Source organism: Hibiscus syriacus, unplaced genomic scaffold (genome assembly GCF_006381635.1).
Source record: "Hibiscus syriacus cultivar Baekdansim isolate YM2019G1 unplaced genomic scaffold, ASM638163v2 tig00109936_pilon, whole genome shotgun sequence".
Classification (NCBI taxonomy): Eukaryota; Viridiplantae; Streptophyta; class Magnoliopsida; order Malvales; family Malvaceae; genus Hibiscus; species Hibiscus syriacus.
In genome coordinates this window covers 302612-324774 of record NW_024062533.1, presented here as the reverse complement: position 1 = coordinate 324774, position 22163 = coordinate 302612, and the positions used below count along the sequence as shown (strand labels likewise).

The following is a 22163-nucleotide window of genomic DNA, read 5'->3' as shown; positions in this document are numbered from 1 at the left end:
TTGAAGACCTGATTCAAAAATAATATAACTAAATCAGAATAAATTTAAATTAATAATTCGTATATATTTACATCATAAAATAATATTTTTCAGAATTTTCGCCTACTATCGATTACATATCTTATAAATGCATATATATACATAATTTAGATTCTTAGAAAAAATAACATTCTCTTTTATCACGTATAATTATAAAAATGTTAAAGATACCTTTATCCCTTAATCAATTTTTAGACAACATAATTTATGAATCAAACGTCACTTAAAAAGATAAGGATCCACTAAGCTAAATTCTTGAATGAAGAAATTTAACTTTGCAAAAGCAAAGCAATTTGGACCTCACATGGGTTAGAAGAATGTGCTTCCCCCCTCCCCCCCAATTGATGCCTGAACCTCAGGATTTGTGGTGATTTGTTCGGTTTATTTTCTCCCATCTTCCTCTTTAGCTCTAAAAGTTTCAATTTCGAATAAATTTGTGTATCAAACTTCAAATCTGTTCAATAAAAAACAAAACTCGACATAGAATCTCTCCACGTAATTTGCATCCCAATAATTTACAGTTATTTTCCTAGCATTTCCCAGCTACTAAATCAGTGCACAAATTGGGAGATTTTAGCTGCTAAATCAGTGCACAAATTGGGAAATTTTTGTTCATTTTGTTGGTCCACTGTGTTTAGTCTTTGAACCAATATGTCTAAAGCTTCCTTCATCCACCAATGCTGACAAACATCCCTTGCTTCTTCAACATTCATCTAAACAAAATCAAAAAGGAAAAAAGAATCAATTTTTGATCATATTGAAACCAATGGATTGAAACTTGGAAGCCATTTTTGATAACACAGAAGCTTACCCAAGTCCTTTGTCTGAGATTTTGTTCTGGCCAGAAGTCAAGTTCTTCTTTCACAAGCAAAGGGAACATATAGCCTTCATAAAATGTGCCATGTCTTTTGCTTATGAAATCCCATTTCCCCAGTTCACACTGTTTCAAAGATGAAGAAGAATTTTTAGAATTTGCAGAAAAAAAAAAAGATTTAAGAGTTTGATTAAATAGATATTAACCTCGACAATGCCTAGAACACCAGCTTCTTCAAGTGATTCTCTTAGTGCAGCTTCTTCTCTAGATTCATCGAGCTCCCAACCACCCTGAGAATCAAAACCCAAAGATTAGTATTGAAGAAACATCGTTTTTAAGGGGGGGGGGGATATGTTGAAAATTTTGAAGATTTTCATGTATGTGTACCTTGGGGAACATCATTTTTTGACATTTTTGGGAAGAGATTACAAGAACTTCGAGATCATTACTAGTGGTTCCATCACTGGTGGATTTGTATCTATAGGGAATGCTTCTGCAAATCGTCAAATTTGAAGAAATCAACGAGGTTTCGTTTATGGAAAAGAAAAACATGGACTGGAAACAGTCCCAGCATGAAAAATCTGACCAAAAATCCATTTCAGAAAAGAACAAATACTCACCCGACAACTTGGCGGCGGCCCAAGTTATCATATCGCTGCAAGTGCCTTCCGGTACGAGGAACCAAGCAGACCATCTTAAGAAAGATTGAAATAAAAGAACGATTTGAACAAGAACGAAGAAGAATACCCAAAACGATTCAGATTGATGAACCAAATTCAGCAGCTCCAAACGTAATTCGAAGAGATTTGTTTTACTTTTTTGTGATTAATGACAACAATCCCAGAAAGGAGATTCGTTTTTGGGAGTATTACGAAACTGATTTATCGTAGAATGGATCGAGCCAAATATTTCAGGTAAAAAAAAGGCAACAAAAATGATGAAAATGAATGAACATGGAGTTGGGTATTTGTAGAAGAAAAAAAGTGGAAAATAGAGTAAACATGTTTATTTAATTAATTTGATTAAACAAAGTTAGTGAATAAATATAATAATAATAATAATAATAAGATTAATAATGGATGAAAATGATGTTTTTTTTTTATTATTAAAAAAGGGTAGGTATTGAGATTTGAGACGCGTCTCATTCTATGAGCTTCGATGTCGTTTCACTAGCAGAAAAGGTTTTTTTTTTGTACTTTTAAAAAATGAATATTAATTCATTTATTTTGGGTCAAATACATAAAGAGTCATTCGACTATAGGGTATTACTTTATTAAGTCTATCAGTTTTTAGCAATTATAAAATGATCTTAGGCAATGCTTTGTTGAGTTCTCTGACTATTAAAAGTTATAAAATGATGATTCTATTATTCATATACTTTAAACTCATCATTTTCCATTAAAATATTCATCTAAGCTAAACGTTAAACTGTTAATTATAATATAATAAAATCATATGTTAATGATGTCTACTAGCATCGTTGTCAGTGACAGATCTAAAAATATTTTTTAGTGTGGACACATTCATATTAATTATTGAAATTTTTCGTATGGGTGTGCACAAATAAAGTTTTAGGTTGGGCACCCATAATAAAATGGACAACTACCATAAAGAAACTCATATTTCAAAGTGGGCACGCTCCCACCCTAGGTATGCTTTACATTTGTCATTGGTCATTGTTGCTTTCAAGTACTGATCGACGACATAACATTTCAAACACTGAGTCGACGACATAATGTAAACAGAAACTCAATCCACAAAATACAATTCAAATAGTTTTGAGATCAAATTTCATCATATCCTAGTGAGCAGATGAACTTTTAACTCAAACGCCCACCAAATTTTTTAAAGAAAAATGACGAGTTTAGAACATATAAAAAATCTAGTGACTAATTTACAATTTTAAAATAGTTGAGAGACTCAACAAAGTAGGACCTACAATTAGAGGATCATTTTATAACTTTTAATAGTCAAAAGACTAAATAAAGTAGTAACCTATAATAAAGGGGTCATTGTGTCCTTCACCCATTTATTCATTTGCATATTTAATTGGGAAGATTTGGAAGAGTGGTGTTGTAGCCAACACGTACACGGTTGATCCGATGTAAATAGGGATGACTTTTCATACAAAGGTGTCTGAGTCACGTGTGCGATGATTGGCTATTTCGGCTGAATGCCTTTTCTTTAAGTTGGGCTGTTTTTTTTCCAAAACATGAAACAAAAAGCAAGAAAGCGGCTGTCTTTTTTCTTCTTCATCTGTCTGGCTGGCTACAATCTTTAAGGATAAATAGATAGGGTTAGATTTAATACCCATTTTGCTTTAAGGTTTTCCACTTCGTTGCTTTTCTCTTTGTAATTTTAGTAAGAAAATTCTAATAATTAAACGAAAATACAAACTAAAAGAAGGGTAAACTATGTGAATAGTTCATTTTATTTAGGGTCTATCCAACTTTGATTACTGATTTAAATTTTAAGAGTAAATAGTCTCTAACATTATCGGTCTATATGGTTTAAGTTCTTCCGCCGTTAACCCTTAACGTATATGTGACATAGCTGAGGGACTAAAATCGAATGAGAGTTAACAGCTGAAAAACTAAAATCGAATGGATCGATAATGTTAGGGACTAAAATAGAACATATCGATAACGTTAGGAATCATATACCCTTAATTTTTAAAATTAATGACCAAAGTCAGTCATACCAAAAACAAAATAGACTATTCATATAGTTTACCCTTAAACAACATATATATATATATATATATATATATATATATATGCATGTACGAACATATTAAAATTATATAACATAGAAAATAACCTATTAAACTTTAGATTTAATTTATGATTTTTTAATCAAAGCATACATTTTTTCTTACTTTACACCTTATTTTTTAAAAGTTACCTCCTAAATTATCACATCCATATCGATTTACTAAAATATAAAAAAGGTAAGAACGTAACACGTCCTTATTAGATGTCGATAATTTTTAAGATGAAATAAGATAAAAAATAATAATGCAAGGGACCAGAAAAAAAAGATAATTTAAGATGCAAAATGAGAAAAATCACTTTAAAAACAGAATTCATGAATAAAGCCTAAAACTCTAAATAATAATAATAGTAAAATTATAATAAATAAAAATTCTGTAAATTTGATATTATTAAATGAATTACATGATTTGAAAATGACATGAGGCAGACACGGTGTAAGTAAAGCATGGTAGTCAAATGTAGATCAGTATAAAAATCAAATCTTATACATACAAATTAGAAAAACCAAAAACACATGTGTAGACTGATATGCACGTCAGAGAAAATCTTAACACGGATCGATCACTGCTATACCTCCCCAGTACCATTAAACGAATTAATATACCTAAGTGGTTGTCGTAACCGTCCTTCGGGTAGGTCCGAAATCGGGTTTTGACTTAATTTCGATGTGTTGGAGCCGTCATCGATCATTTAAAATTAGGTTGATCGGATACCTTAATTTACCATTTTACCCGATCTGTATTTTTACCAGAATTAAATCGGATTCGGGAGTCGATTACAGTCAGGGAAGGATTAGCACCCCTGTACTGCCCTTTTGATACCAATTTAATTTCTCGGTTGTCTTAATGGCGAAAATTAAAAGTCAAATTAAAATTTAGAAGTTTGATCTGAATTACTTACCTTTGATGAAGTTAAAATTGCCCTAAAAAGTTAAATTAATGTTAAATAAAACAAAATAAAAAGGGTATTAAATTAACAGAAAAAAATCATTAAAGAATGATTAAATTTGGAAAGAATTTAAAATTGGGGGGTCAAATTGACGTTAATTGAAAGCTGCAAAGGAAAAAAATGAAAGTTAGGAGGTCAATTTGCTAAAATATAAGAAATATAAACGGGGATTAAATCGAATTAATTAAAAATTCAAGGGTAAATTCACAACAAGTGACCAAAATGAATTACACATCAGAATTACAGGGACTGTGAAAATAATTTAAGAATTTTATAATTGCACATGGATCCCCCTATAAATAGCCCTAAAATCACAAAAATCCTTCATTTTTACTATTCTCCTCAAAATCAAACCCCAGAAAACAAAACTCTCTAAACTCTCATTGACCGGCCAAACCCCGCCGCCCGGACTGCCGCTCCGGCTACCAGTGATGGTGGTCAGAATCCTATGGGCTACCCGAAAATGCTCCTCTAAACATCCCAAAGCTGAATCTGAGCCCCAAATTCCCTAAAAAAAACCCTCAAACAACGTAGATTTATGTTCAAAGTTTCGACTTTTCAACTCTCCGGTGACTTTTCCCCTTTCGGCAAGGCTTCTATGCGATCCCAACGTTCTTTGACGAGACAAAGCCTCAAGCTTTGTTTTTTTGCTTTCGATTTCGAATGTTTTTTGCCTTTGGGTTCTATATTTGGTATACTATTTTTTTTGTGTTCTTCACTTTGATAATGTTTGTGATTTTTTGTTGTTTTGCTGATATTTTTGTGATTTTGTCCGTATGTTGCTTGGTTGCTATTGGTTGCTTAATCGGGTTTTTTTGCTTGTGTTCCCCGATCTCACCTTTTTCGATGACTTGGGTGAGGTATTTATACCCCCTCTTCCGATGGTTGTTTCCGATCCTACTGGGGTTGTTTCTGTAACACACCCAACCCGTATCCGATCCGGATTCGAGTTTGAGGTGTCACATTGAATTTGCAAAACATTTACTTTTATAAAATCATGAAAGATTTCCACTTTTATTAAATAAAACTGCATAATTCATGCAATTTATATCAAAGAGTTTACAAAACTTATCAGAGCTTATACAATTCAAATCTTTTAACTACATGCCAACTACATTCTATATAACAAATTACATATATTCGAATATATTTCTGATATGATCTATAGAAAAGAGAAATTGACTTGGATCACATATCTTTACTCCCTTTTTTTCATGTCAGAACCTACGTGTGAAACATACACACGCTAAGTCGTTGACTTAGTGAGGCATAAAATATGTATAATATGAACTTTATATACTCAATAATGCATGAACATTTCACAATTCATATAATAATATATTGCAAACATCATATACCAGTTTATATACATGCACACATATCATCATTATTCTAATCACATTATTGTCATTATCACTATCATTAGTTCATTTAGAACATAAAATATGATCGTTAACCTTTGTAGCATTTCATACTATATCTTTCACAAGCAAAGCATATAACATCATATAAGATTTCTTTATGTTATTTCTTTGTTTAGCCCATGTACATTTCTGAGAACTTAAGGTATATGAGTACATAGAGGTTGTGCACATATGCTGTCACCACAGCTCGTATAATTCTCACTAGGGGTGCGTAGAATTTGTTCCGAATGACCACTATGTCCCGAAAGACCACATATTACATATGTCCTCCACTTCTTAAGAACCATATACATATTCCAATGGACCAAATAAGTGTACCGAAGTACCGCATAGATGTTCCAAGGGATTTCATATATGTCCCGAAGGACCACGTAGAACCCTCGACTCTTGGCATGCCAACTATACCCCTAGCTCTCAATACACATACCATGGGCATTATCATTAAGTTTATCACATATTCACATAATCTCATAGCTTCTTTCACATAGTTCATTGTCACATTTTCATATTATCATATAGGCACGCAGTTCACTTACTCGTAGATCATTTCCATATAATTCACATGTCACACATATCGCATAGCTTATATCTCTTGATCATTTACTTACATAACATGTATTCACAACAATCATATAACATACACAATAACATATATCACATATATTCATACCATACCCATGCTTATAATCATGAACTCATGCATTCTAATATAGGAAATAGACTTATCGTAAGTCTTATTTCCATTCATGATCATATAATAGCTAATATGCACTCACCTGGCCTCACTAATCTATACATATCTCTTACTTCTTCCTTGCTCGGTCTTATTTTTTTCACTCATCCGATACTCACTTCCGATCAATATCTACACAAATACACAATCTAAAAGTTGTCGGAATTCAAACTACTCGAATAAATTCTTATAAATGCAAACTAAATAAAAATACAAATTTCACTTTCCAACTTAAGTAGTATCGGTACTACTCTCACAATATCGATACTTCTATACTAGGGTACTAATACCCTACGCCGGTATCGGTACCAAAATTAGCTTCGATGTTCCCTGGTATGGATACCCTCCACATTGGTATCGATACTCCTTCCTTATGGTATCAATGGTACCAATATTGTTCATACAGGTATCGATACCCCAAGCAAAAGATCCTCATAATTTTCCTTGTAGTATCGGTACTCATGTAACATCTCAAAATCCGGGTCAATGACTAAAATGAGAATTTTTGAAATTTGGGGATTAATTTAGGAAAATTTAAAAGTTTAAGGATTTAATAAGAATATTTCAGTGTTGGATAAAAGGGTAATTATGAAAGGATTATAAGGGTATTATGGTCTTTGTTCTTTAAAAGATATTTCCCCCCTTATATATGAGTGAGACACGTGGGAGGGAGAAGAGTGTCTGGAAGCTCCTCTTCTTCTTGCTTTCTTCTTTTCGTGGGTTCAAGCTTAAGTCTATAAGGTAAGTTTGATTCAGTTGGTTAATTTCTTGAATTTATAAGTTGGGATGGAGTATTTGGGCATTATATAAGCTTAAGTGAAGCTTATGTAAGCTTAAAACACCAAGAGGAAAGAATTAGAAAGGAATTTCTATTAAGAGTTTAGAAATAAACTTTTGTTATAGAAAGGTTTTTGAAGTTCTAAGGATGGATTTGACTTGTCAAAGGGTTAATTAAGAAGTTAGAAGTGATAGAATTGAACTTAGAACACATGGAAAAATTTGGTGAAATTCTTTGATTCAAGAATTATGGTGAATTATGAGAGATAGTTAAGTGTTATAGTATTATAAGAAGGTTTACATATGTATAGATAAGTTTTAAGGCATAAGAAGGGGTTAATAAGTAGAATTTGAGGACAAAGTAAGACATTTTCGTGCTCAAAATGGAATTTCTAGGTTGTGTGCATCGATGCATCTTCAATGTGTATCGATGCACTCTCAAATAAATAAACATCGAATGCAATTAGTGCATCGATGCATAAGAAGTGCATCGATGCACCCCCTTAAAATGAAAACATCGAATGTAATTTATGTACCGATGTATGGATAGTGCATCGATGCACATGTTAAAGAATGCATCGATGCACTGTAGAATTTTCCGATGCACTTCAATGGGAAATAAAATAAATCGTTATTTCGGTTTATGAAATTATAGATTATAGTATATCAATTGGATACTGATAAGTATCAATATATGATTGTATAGACATTGATCGAAAAAAAAGTTCGGATAGGTTGGCAGAGTAAGATACACAAAGAAAATAAGAGATTAAGAGTGTTCATCATGACCAAGTGAGTACATGATAGTAAGTATATGCTATGTTAGGGAATTTAGACTTGCGATGAGTCTAATTTCGATATTAGATTACATGAGTACAAAGATACAATCATGTTGTATAAGATGTTTATGAGTAGATGAATATACATATATATATTTAGAAGTTAACTGCATCTGTATATATGATTTATATAAATGTATATTGTGTGATAAATTTGATAGCCATGATTTATGTGATAATAAGATGTAGGATTATGTGATGATAAGATATATGAATATAAGTTTATATGAAATGAGATCATGTGATATGAATGTGGTATATGAATATAAATGATTAATTAACATGAGATACATGGCCATGTGAAAGCAAGAATATGTATATGTGAACATGTGTTATGAGATAAGAATCATAACTATGAGCTATGTGAAAAATAATACAAGTAAAAGTGAAAAGTTATGTGATACGTGAATGTGAATTACATAGAAATATGCTACGTGAAAGTAAACTATGTGCATATGTGAAGATGTGAAATGATATAAAAGATAATGCCCATGTCATGTATTATGAGAGCTATAGGTATAGTTGGCATGCCAAGAGTCGACGGATTATCAGTGGTCCTATGGGACATAGTGGTCCTACGGGACATAATGGTCCTTCGGGACAAAATTCTACGCGCCCCTAGTGGGAATTATACGAGCTGTGGTGATAGCATAGTGCAACACCTCTATGTACTCACATACCTTAAGTTATCAATAGTGTGCATGGGCTTTGAAAAGAAAACATAATTGAATATAATGATATGTGTGTTTCTCGTGAAATGGTACATGTGATATGTGGTTATGTATGAAAGGATCATAGTAATTATTCATGTATTGTTGTGTTTGAAGTTATATTATATGTTTATGTTAAGTATATGCATATGATAGAATATAATTAATTACAATGAAATAAATAATGATAAACATGTTAAGGAATGGTTCAATAGGTATGTAATTATGATGTGTATTATTTGACATATGAATTCATTTGTTAGTTTACATTGTGCAATTACATGTCTCACTAAGTCTATGACTTAGCGTGTAAGTGTCTTACACGTAAGTGTGGATAAGTCAAAAGATCAAGCTTCGGATCCGTAAAGCAGCATATCTCCGCACAAAGTTCAGATCAGAAATATTTTGTAAAGTATGTTTTGTTATGTAATTCAGTATGTTGCCATGTAATTAAGTCATTAAATATGGACACTATGATAGAGTTTGTTAAGGTTTTAACATGTTTGTGTAAAAGAATTTCTTTATAGAATAGAAGTTTTAAATTTTCTATGGGTTATTTTATAAAGTATGTGCTTTGATTAGTCAATGTGACACCTCGGATTCGTATCAGGGTCGGGTACGGGTTGGGGGTGTTATAACCCACTCAACAGGTATCGATACTACTCACCAAGAAAATGTTTCTTAGCCCAAAAATTTCCAACAATTTACTCCAAAATCTACTTATTTAACTCTCTTTATACCTTTAAACTCAACTATAGATACTTAACCCATCTTTAAACACTATAACACCTTATCATCTTCAATAACTTACTATAAATCTTGAAATTAAGAATTTTACCAAACTTTCAATGTGTTCTAAACTCATTTCTAATACTTTATACTTCTTAATCCTTCTTATGACAAGTCAAATTCATAATTAGAACTTCAAAAACTTCTTCATTATAACAATTCATTTCTACACCCTTAATACAATTTCCTTTCTAATTCTCTCTTCTTGATGTTTTAAGCTTATATAAGCTTTCCTTAAACTTATATAATACCCAAAGAATCAAAACCAACTTATAAATCCAAGAATTAAACAGCTGAAATTAAACTCACCTTTTAAATGAGGCTTAGGTGGAGGAGAAGAAGACAAAAAGAAAAAAAGCTTCTAGATACTCTCTCACCCACATGCTTATCTCTTAAATAAGAGATAAATATCTTTTAAATGAAATGACCACCTTACCCTTCATTATTTCATTCCTTATTAATTAGTACAATACCAAAATATTTAACTTAAATCCTTGAACTTTTCAATTTTTCCTAAATTAATCACCAAATTTCAAAAACTCTCATTTTAGTCAGTCACCCTGATTTTAAGATGTTAAAGTTTCCCTCTTCCCCATTTTACTCTGGTTGACTTGTTGTTTGTGATGGCCGAAAATCCCGGATGGTTCAGTCCCGGGCTGCTCTGATTTGGTTTGCCCCAAAATCTCGGTCGATTGTTGCGGGTGGCTTCCACGTGCCATTTGTGCAGCGTCGTTACTAAGTTTGAAACCCTAATATGGTTTGAGTCTCTTTCTGGGCCTGGTTTAGCGGCTTGCTAGGTCAGGCGAATCTGCTATTTGGATCTTGACTTCATTGGACTTGATTTGGACCATGGCCTTAATTTTGTTGGGACCCTAGACTTTTACTGGACCATTTGAACCTGAAAAGTGAAAAAAATAAAAAAATAAAAATAAATAATAATAATAATAATAAGTTATATATATATATATATTAAAAAACTATATAATATATTATATTTTCAAAATCATATAATATGTTTACAAATATATATATATATATATATTACATATATTTTTGAAAAACTATATATATTATATGTTTTTAAAAATATATAACAATATGTTTTTAAAACTATGCTATATATTTTCAAAAACTATATTATATGTTTTTAAAAACTATATTATATATTTTCAAAAAATAATATATTATTTTTTGATAGAACTATATATTATATATTATCATATATTCTATATATATATAAACATAAAGTCTCGAACGAAAATGAGTGTCTATAGTGATTAAAAAGAATGATTATTATTTTCAGAGGTCTCGAGTTTAACCATCAGTGATTGTAAGGTATTTGAGTGCTCATTATCAAATAGTTGAGTCTTTAAAACCCATACTACCACTTATAATTAGCCTAGATGAATCAAAAAAGAAAATCGATCATCATAATTATAAATTTATTGCACGAACCAAACAACCTCAGTGGTTAAAATGATGATTGTTAATCTTTGAGATCTAGATTCGAGCCTATTTTTTGAAGAGATATTTAATGGTTCATTGTTCAATGATTAGGAATCTTTCGAATAAATATAATCACCTCACACTGATAAAAAATTACAAATTTATTAAGAAAATTATATAATTTGATGATTGTGGGTTATAACTATATAAAAGATTTACGATAAAAATACATTAGAATCAATAAAATTAAACATAAAAAACATTTCAAAATTCAATTTGATGACAAACTCCCAACAAAAGCAACATTGATGAATGAGTATTACATACGACAGATGAAAGAATACTTGAGGGCATATAATGTTAATAACTAACAAAAATTCTAAATAAATATTATATTATAATTAAATTATTAAATGATTTTAGTGAAAAATAAAATATTTTTTTTAAAATTCAAATTCAAACAATTGTATCTAAAGGATGTATGTATGTCATCAATAAACTAAGAAAATTCATAACACAGTATTACATTATAATCCAATGCTATTAATAAACTTTTGGATAAACTATGCATTTAGTACCTAAATTATTAATTGTGGTATGTTTTAGTACCTAAACTTTTAATATTTTCAAAAGTATACCTAACGTTTCATTTCATTTTAATACATGCTGTTAAAAACTTAATCCATTTAGTACATAAACTATCAATTTTAGTCCATTTTATAAATAAACTTTCAATTTTTTCAAAACTTATCACTAAATTTTGAACAGGAGTACTAAAATAAAACAAAAACTAAAGTTTTTAACGGCGGGGTACTCAAATGAAACAAAATCTAAACTTCAGGTATGGTTTTGAAAAATTAAAAGTTTTGGTATTAAAACAGACCAAAACCGATAATTTAGACAGTAAATGCATAATTTACCCCAAAACTTTTTAGCATAGGCTATAGGCCTAGTCAGCCACATCAATGGAAATAGATGCCATGGGAAGTTTGAGGGTGGTGACAGCTTTTGGAGAGGACTCCGTCGCCTTTCAAAACGCTGCAACTGCCCATCATTGATAAAATCGAAATTTCCCAGAAATTATGTGTGAAGACTTGCTGAATATATTCCAATAGTACATTATACCGAATTTCAGCATGAAAAAGCTACAGCTTTTATGATGCCTTCCATCTAATGTATGGAATAGTTTAGGATTCTTTCAATAAAAAAGAAAAAGCTTGAGTGGAAGGAAAAGTTGATTTCTATTTCGTGGAATATTTTAACTTTAATTTGATACTACAATTTTTTTTGAGACAAATATGTATAGTTATGAGGAATTACCCCTAAAATGTATGTAATACTTGTGTTACAAAAATGATAAGGTAAAATATACATCATTCTTCATTGAATTTTACTCTTTCTCCTATTCCATTCATTGTACTTTCAAATTTTTTTCAATTTACTCATTGAACTTTTGAATTGCTAATGTTTTGGTCACTCAGAATTATTTTATTATTATTTTGGTATGATGTGGCATTTATTATTTTTTTTAATATAAAAATAATTTAAAATATAAAATAAAAACAAAAGGTGGTTGTCCACTGTTCGCCTGCGTTTGATGCCACCGTCGATGATAGTAGATGGTGTCCGTTTGGTCCCAGATTTCATCGGTCGCTTTGTCTCAACCCTTGAGTCCAAATGTAACTACTATTTTATCGGAACATGCTCCTAGTCCAATAAAAAAAGAGAAAATCGAAATCTTGACCGCCGTAGATAGTGGTTATTTGGCCCAAATTTTATGAGTTGTTTCGCCTCGACCACATGAGTTTGAATCTGACCTCTATTTTATCGGAACATGCTCCGAAATCCATGAATATGAGATCAAAAGTAAAGAAATCGAAATGTTTTAAACGAGATTCACAGATTTCAAGATATTTCTGGTGAAACAACCACTATATTCAAACTTAGAAAGTCGAGGCGAAGCTACCTATGAAATTTGGGACCGAATGGTTATTTTTTAAAATCTTTTTCAATTTAATAATAAAAAATATTATTTTATTATTTATTTAAATTATTTTTATATTTTAATAATAAAAATGTCATGTCATATGAAAATAATTCAAAATGACCAAAAACATGAGCATTTTAAAAGTTTAGTGAGCAAATTAGAAAAAATAAAATTACAGTGAGTAAAATAGGAGAGATAGAATAAAGTTAAGTGAGGAATGATGTTAATACTCGCCTCTCATCGAATAAAAAAAATTAGAATAAACTATCTATTTAACCATAAATCTATTGTTTTATTTTTGTTTTAGTCATTCAACTATTTCTTTTTTAAAATTACGCTTATTTGTTTAACGACGAATGGTCAAATAAAAACAAAACATTACGATAAATATGATTTTTAAAAAATGGATTACTAAAACAAAAATAAAATAACATGTGGTTGAGTAAATAAGTGATTTATCTTTTTATAAGAGTATAACAATAATTTATCAAAATAATTGTGACAATACATATAGATAAAAATGCATTACATGAGATAAAGATAAGTGGGATATAAATCGTATTACATGATCAATTGAGTTTTATTTAGATCCATAATTCTTGAAAAATGTGATTTAAACATAATTTAAATATAATTACTTTTAATTTAATATTTTTTCTAAAAATTACGAATAATTTATATATTATATATAAGGACAAAATTGGTAAAATTGCATGGTACAAGTCCTTTTATAAAATCGACCTTATCTTTTTAGTTAAAAAATGTCCGGATTAAAAACCTCTTTTTAAACAACTTCTTCCAAAGGGTAATTTTTTTTAAAAAATTTAAATAAAAAGAATAAAAATACTATAAATTAAGAAAAAAAAATTGAAATATGTGGGCTAGAAATGAAGAAAGAGTTGGTGATCTAATCCATTGTGGTTTGAAATGGTCGGACCTCACATGGAGTGGAAAATTGGTGCATGGCGCCCACTTGTTGAGAATTTATTTCGTCTCTGCCTCCCCTTTTTTTTTAATTTTATTTTCAAATTTATACTAAATTCATCATGACTTGGACGACTCTTCCTACTTTAATTGCCAATAATGGAGTAGGTGGAGGTTTTTTCTTTGATAGCTACCACTTTAATTTCTTTTAATTTTTTTACTATATGGTTGAGATTAATTTTTGAAACCCTAACGACCTTAGTTTAAAATAGACTATTATTATTTTTAAATAAAATGGGAAATTATAAATTTGGTAATTGAATTTTACTTTCTCTCCTATTTCACTCTTACTGTATTTTAAATATTTTCAATTTTCTCACTGAACTTAATACATTGAGTGTTTTTGGCCACCAGACCTTTAAATAGTTTTTTTTATTAACGGTTAAATAGATAACGACGTTAAAATGGGAAGTTATATAGATGCAAAAGGACGTCGTTTTGGTGAAAATTTTGTTTTGTTAAAACGGCATCGTTTTTAACGTCGTTAACTATTTAACGACGGAATGACCAAAACAGGAGAGACACAAAGTTCAGTGATAAAAAACCCCATGAATTAATTTCAGTGAGGAAATTGAAAACTTTTAAAATTCAGTGAGCAAAATAAAATTGGTTGGAAGTTGGAGATTATTGATTGATGTTTTGTTTGGGCATGCCAATTTTGAAGGATATAAATGTCCAAGAAATTGGAAATACATGAAACTTCCATTCCCTACTTAGTCAATATAGGTCACATGGGGTATCCCATACATCATAATTTCGTTGGGATTGATGTCCAATTTAGAAGTCTATTCTCTTGAATTATTTAGCATGTCATTATTTTGGACAATTGACTATCTCTATTGGAAAATAAACTAACCTTTTGTATTTTGGTTCTTTTACCATAAAATTCAAGTGCAAGTAAGGTGTTCCATATAGTTGTGCAATAAATTTGTAAAATATTTAGATAAAAAATCTCGAGTTGGATCCATAATTCAAAGATGACTCTATATTTTAATAGAAAGTTTGAGTTAAATCCATAAAGATTAAATTATTTAAATTCGTTCAATCAGTTTAATTTACATATGAAAATATAAGTTTGATTCTAAGACTAGACTTAAAACTTAATTATTTATTTCTTATTTCTTATTTCTTGAGAGTTTCTAGGGCTGTAATTTTCCGTATGGTTGAGCTCGATTCGACTCAAAAACTCAAAAATGGAGTTCGATTTGACTCAAAAACTCGCGAGTCTAAAATTTTCAAGTTCGATTCATATTCGAAATCGTGAATTGAAGCTCATAAAAGCTCGAAATCAAAATATTCTTAAATTTAACTCGATTGAAGCTCAAACTCAAACCTGAACCTTAAATACATGAAAACTTTATATTGCATTTTTTTAAAATATCAACACATAAATGTTAATATTATTAATAATTTACTTTTTTAAAACAAAATCTTAATATATTATATTTTCGAGTTGCTTGCGAGTTTTTCGAGTCGTGTATCAAGTAGTTCGTTTCGGCTCGTTAAGAACGCGTGTCGAGCCTATTCAAGCCGAGTATTTATCGAGCTTTGACCGAATCGATCTCGAGTAGCTCACGATTTATCTCGTCTCATTTACAGCTCCAAGTGCTCCTATGGCATTCATTATGACTTTGAGAACAATTTCAATTAACCATTATGAATGTTTTTTTTATTAGACTTGGTGATCATAAGGTAGTATTTATTCGAAAGACTCTTAATCATTTGATAATAAATGCTCAAATACTCTTTCAGACGTCGTGCTTGAATTCGAGACCTCTAAAAATAATAATCATCTCTTTAACCATTGAAATCATTTAATTCGTCTCACTGAAAAAGTTGTTTGGCAATGCACCATTATGAACGCAATGAATAATTCTCTCTTCGACGTGTTTTTTAAGTAGCACATCTTAATCAAAGTATGGCAAGCAATCCATGACATATATATGATGCATGAATAAAATGATCCATTTGTTGTCCATAATTCGCTCATATTGAGTTTAGTTCTTTGGTAATTTATGCATCATTATGCGTAATAAGCTATGACATTGTACTTTTAAGATTGTATTTAATGATATTTAACATTTTTTTATCCTTTTCGTTAAAATTTATTTATCTTGGATAAATAAATTCTATTGAGGTTATTTTCAGATGTAAGAACGAGTTAAGAGCTAAAGCGAAAAGGAGTAAAACAAATATTGAACTTATCAAAATCAATTTTAAGTTTGAAAATACATTTTCAAAAACATGCTTTTAAAAAAAAGATGAAATCACTATCTATCATTTTAGGTAAAATATTTAGTCTAAGAAGAAACTTATAAATTTCTAGAAATTAAGCAATAATATTCTAACTTCTACAAACCCTAAACCCTGCCAAGCCGAATAGTAAGCTTTCTAATGGTGTTTTACGGTGTTGCTGCAATCTCTTCTGTTTTTTCCCGACATATGGAATAGTCATGGAAGAAAAAGTTGAATGCTTCAGCTGCTTCATTAAAGTATGATCAGTGCACATTTTGACGTGTTCACTTTGAAATTCGATTTTTTTTTAATTATATACTTGTTTTATTGATGGAGTTCATCATGAAATCTTAATTTTTTTCGATGAGTTATTTATTTTACGGACGGTGCCCACCCTAGAATTTTATTTGTACTCGTTTTATTTAAAAAAAATTATGTTGTTGACATATATGTGCTCACTTTAAAAAATATTTTTGAATTCACCACTGAGTTTGATGATATATATAAATAATATATTGATATATGAGTTAGGATCCATTCATTAGTGTAAAAATTTTAGTATTATATTTTTGTTTAAGATAGTTGGATAAGTAGAAATAGGTCACTGAAATTATTTTTTATTTTTTATGTGAATATCTTTAAATTTTCTACTGATAATTTCAATTGTACGTTTTCACTTATCCAAAGATTTTAAAAATATTAATTTAAAAAAACTACATGATGTTTTTTTTTAAATGTTTGTAGTCTTTTATTTTAAGGATATATAGGTAGGGATGACAAATGACTAAAATTTTGTAGATTCCACACCGTACCCGCTATAATTGGGGCGGAGATGGGTATAATTTTAGTGGGTAGTGGGCGGGTGTAGATTTAGAAAGTGGTACCCATCACGGGTAGTGGGCGGATGATGGGTTTGTATTGATCGCCATTAAATTTTGGGTCATTATGAATTTAGGTATAATTAATTTTAGAGACTAATTTATAAATCTTAATATTGTATAAGATATATGTTGTCAGGCGGGTCTAGCCGGGTACGTCTCCAATTGTGTAGTGGGTGTGGGGATGGATTTGAGAATGTATCCGCGTGGGCGGGTGTGGATTTGAAAAATTTTACCCATCGTGAGTGGTGGGCGGGTGGTGGATTTGAAAATATTAGGTAAGGATGAGGATGAGGATGGGGGAGGGGATATCCGCACCCGACCCGCTCATTTTCCATCTCTAGATATAGGGTGAAGCCATAAACACTAATCTCGTTAAAAATATCCCTAATCTTAAATAAATAAATAAATAAAAAGAGTATACATAGCTTATGCCCAATGCAAAACACCACAAAATCGCATAGCTTTCTTACACACTAGGCGCCTTCACATGATTACAAAAACCAAAAACCCGATCTCATGAAGAATAGTTCCAGCAGTTAAAAACCATGGGATCAAATACATGCAATTCCTAGTACCCAACTGCATCTAACACAATACGGCAGAAAGTCCAAACTTTAGCGTTTTCACACTGTGATTAATACTGGACTTTGCGAGTCTATCAGCATCGCTATTATGGTTTCTTCTCCAATAAGAGCAGTTTTCCAGCTAAAATTTCTGTGAACATGGCCTTTAAACACAGCCGAAGTGTGTGAATGGATCTTAATTCATATATAGGTAAATTATATCATTTTTCACTGAATTTTATTATATCTCCTATTTTACTCATCGTATTTTCATTTTTTTTTTCTTCTATTTTGCTCATTGAACTTTACAAATTGAATCATTTTGCTCACTCTGCCATTAACTCTCTAAAGGTGTTATGACGTGTCATTTTTTATTATTAATTAATATAAAATAATTGAAAATATAAAATGGTAAATTACATCGTTTCTCACTGAACTTTACTCTCGCTCCTATTTTGCTCATCAAACTATAAAATAAAAACAGAAGGTGGTTGGATGCCATCGCCGACCACTGTCGTAAATGGTGGCCGTTTGGTCCCAAATTTCATGGCACGCTTCGCCTCGACACCTTGAGTCTGAACCGACCTCTATTTTGTCGAAACTTGCTCCGAAGTCCACGAATTTGATATTAAAAGCGAGGAAGCCGAAACATTTGAATCAAGATTAACTGATTTTGTGACATTTTCCAGTGAAACAACCACCATATTGGGACTCAGGGATCAAGACGAACCGACCCATGAATTTTGAGATCGAACGACCGCCATCAACGACGGTAGACGGTGGTCGGAATGAAAAATGATGTGGTGACCAACGACAACAACCGATCATCTTATTTGCAAAGTAGAGAAAAAATGGGAGAAAAAAAGAAGATTCGAAACAATGTCGTTTCAGTGTATATTTGAGTTTTTCAAAATTTCGTCGTGTTTGATGTTTGTGACATGTCATCACACCTTTAGTGAGTTAACGACAGAGTGAGCAAAATGATTCAATCTATAAAGTTCAATAAGTAAAATAGAAAAATTGAAAGTACAATGAGTAAAATAGGAGAGAAGTAAAATTCAGTGAGGAACAGTGTAATTTACCCTTTATATATATAAAATTTCGTTTATTATTCATTCAATTTATATTTAATGATATAATTAAATAAATTCAATAATTAAATAATTTTTTGAATTAACTTAAGATTTTACAATAAATAATTATTCGATTAGTTATTTTTATGTTTAATTGTCAATATATGATTTATTTATTAATTATTCCAAATTAAGTTTTACATAAGTTCATTATGGGACCAATTATCTCAAAACTCAATTTGCTTCATTCGTAAATATTATGATTTAAACTTTATATCTTATTTAAAAGATTCAATGTCTCATCTTATTAGATCGTTAATATTTAAGTGGTTAATTTGATATTCAATGCTAATAAAATTAAAGAAATAGTATTAAATGGTATCATAAATATGATTATTTTAAGGTTCTTGGAACATTTATTAAAATAAAATTAAAAAAATTCACCATTCGTCAGGATTTGAGAATATACAACATCTTCCCCTCTTTAATACTAAATCTGACAATGGATGCCGTTGCACGCGACTTAAAATTTGGAGCTCCTAATCCTGACGTGGAAAATAATAAAGAATATGAAATCTGACTCATCCTTACCCATGGTTTTTAAAATCAGATCGGTTAGTGAATTGATCATGTTACTGATTTAATCGGTTGAATCAATTTGACCGGTCGAAAAAATCAGACGACGTCATAATTATTTAAAAAAATTAAATAAAAATACAAAAAATATTTAATAAAAAATAATTTTTTATATCACAAGTCATATTCAAAGCAAGTCATAACATATATAAGTTAAAAATCATAAAATCAAGTGAAACAAAATGATTTAAATTAACTACAACATAATATTTAAGATAAAACATATTAAATAATAAATATAATTATATAACTATAATTAAAAAATAAATTTGGGGTTAAAAAAATCATAACAAAATGATATTGTTTGGTTTAATCTTTTTTTAAAAACAATATCACATGGCTAAGAAACATAGAAGAGCATCCCAAAAGTCTAAAGAGTAAAAATATAAGAACAAAACAATCCCACATGACTAAGAAACGAAGAGCATCCAACTAACTTATATAAATAATAGAGATAATTTGACATTCAAAATCATGAAACCTTTTGGTGAGCATTGAGTGAAATGTTCTTTCACTTTAATCAAACTCGAATTTTAGGCTTCAATCGAGCTTCTATTTTTTTTTTGATTTTAAGCCTTTTCGAGTTCAAGTTTCAATATTATATTTTGAGTTCGAGTTGAACTTGATAAATTTTAGCTCGTGAGTTTGAGTTGAACTTGATAAATTTTAGCTCGTGAGTTTGAGTTGAATTGAGCTTACTTTTAAAGTTTTCAAGTTCGAGTCGAGCTCAGCAATACTAGAGTTCGACTTGGCTTGTTTAATAAACGACGTCGTTTGGTTTAATTAAAAAAAACAAAATTGACGGTTTTTCTTAGTTTTTTTCGATTTTCAGCCGGTCTGGTTTGAACGGTTCAACGGTTCCGACCAGTTCACTAGTAGCGGTTCAACTGGTGTAGATTGAACCGGACTAGACAACGATTCTCGATTGAACCGATTGAACCGACCAGTCCGATTTTCAAAACATTGTCCTTAACTAATGAATACTCTCAAGTTTGATTTGGTGTTGAAGATTGGAAAATTTTCCTATGCCTTTTATTTGTATATATTCGTGGGATTCATTTACAATATTTTATTATGAATTTGAGGTCTACAAATGTTTATACAGCTTTAAGATTAATGTTTTAATAATATAATTATTAAATCCAACGTTCTGTTTATTTAGATGGCCTATAATAAATTTTATATTAACTAAAAAGTATATAACTATTTATTTATGTAAATAAGTTTTTTTCTTTTCGGTTCCAAAGTTGTCTTGATTAATCTGAATTGACCCGCGTCGTACATCTGATTTTAGTGGGTGAGTCTGATTTTCTGCGTACATAAAGAATCAAACCCGAAACTTTACTTAAGTGATATCAAGCTGCTTACCACTTAAATCAACCCATTGATATGTAAATAACGTTCAAACTACTAAAATTCTTTATAATTTATAAAGATGTTACTGTGGATCAATATAATAAAAATATAAGATAAATTAAAAAAAATACTTGCATAATAAGTATATTTGATCAATTTTTAATTATAATAAAATCAAATTTATATAAGTTATTTGATCAAGTAATATTTAATTAAAATTTTATTGAGATGTAGAAGATAAATAATATTTAAAAACACACATAGATATTATAAAGTGACCTTCGATTTAGAGAAAAAAATTATATTAATGTAGTGTTTTACATTATAGTTTCTTAATAGTTAAGCATAATTAAGGTTTAAAACACGAAGTTTTTAGAATATATTAGAAATAATTTTTAACTTTTTTATATATTATTTGAATTTCGTTCTATTTTTTCTAAAAAAATCATTTAGTACAAGTGACAACGTATGATTGAACCATGTAGTAGTTTTAATAGACAATTGAGTGAAAATAATCTTTAAAGTATCAAATTGAGAATTTGTGTTTAGAAAAAAAATTAACACAAGTACTTAACTACTTTTAAAGATGATTATATTAAATAGTTAAATTAAATTAAATTTTGAGTTTATTTTTTTAATAATAATAGAAGGCTGGACCTTTACATCATATGTTTGGGGTCCCTTCAATGGGGAGGTCCCTTCAAATCCCGAAATAAAATACCAAAGAAGGGTTGAGGAGCTTTCGAGAAAATACGAGTCAAGCCATTAGAGTTGTGTAGTTTGGCGAGAGTGTCGGCAGCAAAGTTCGCTTCCCTTTTGATGAGGACAAAGTCTACGGTCCAAGCTTTTGAGTAGGTTCGAGCGATGGAACGGATGAGAGAAATGTATTTAGGTGGCGTTTGGTTCGTTGAAATGTTTATGAGGGAATTAGAATCTGTTAGGAATTGAAATCTGAATCTGACACATGTTTGGTTGGCAGGAAATTGAATTGGAATCCAATTCCATATTCTGTTTGGTTCGCAGACATGTTAGATGAATTTGATTTCAGTAATGTAAAATGACAGAATTGTTCTTTTTTTTAATTTATTTTATAACTTACATGTAACAATATATTATAAAAATTTAAAAAATATTAAATTTTTTATTTTTTTTTTA

General features: G+C 30.1%; 1 protein-coding gene across 2 annotated transcripts; it reads right to left on the bottom strand.

Annotated features, from left to right (window-relative positions):
- Nucleotides 1-514: 514 nt before the first annotated feature.
- LOC120210821 (nudix hydrolase 18, mitochondrial-like) lies at nt 515-1654 on the bottom strand. Of its 2 annotated transcripts, XM_039209484.1 has the most exons (5): nt 1474-1654; nt 1241-1346; nt 1060-1143; nt 851-979; nt 515-752 (listed from the first exon to the last, which is right to left on the bottom strand). In XM_039209484.1, exons 1-5 carry the CDS (start codon nt 1545-1547, stop codon nt 591-593), a joined length of 555 nt encoding a protein of 184 aa, XP_039065415.1. In that variant the 5' UTR covers nt 1548-1654; the 3' UTR covers nt 515-590. The 2 variants fall into 2 exon arrangements, with proteins under 2 accessions (XP_039065415.1, XP_039065414.1); XM_039209483.1 differs by having other exon boundaries at nt 1241-1654.
- Nucleotides 1655-22163: the final 20509 nt, after the last annotated feature.

Excerpts from the sequence above, each read along its gene's own strand:
- LOC120210821 (XM_039209483.1), bottom strand. The coding sequence starts at position 1,504 with ATGATAACTTGGGCCGCCGCCAAGTTGTCGGGTGAGTATTTGTTCTTT. Across the intron at positions 1,144-1,240 it reads AAAAAATGATGTTCCCCAAG|GGTGGTTGGGAGCTCGATGA; the intron begins GTACACATACAT and ends TTTGATTCTCAG. Across the intron at positions 753-850 it reads ATCTCAGACAAAGGACTTGG|ATGAATGTTGAAGAAGCAAG; the intron begins GTAAGCTTCTGT and ends GATTTTGTTTAG.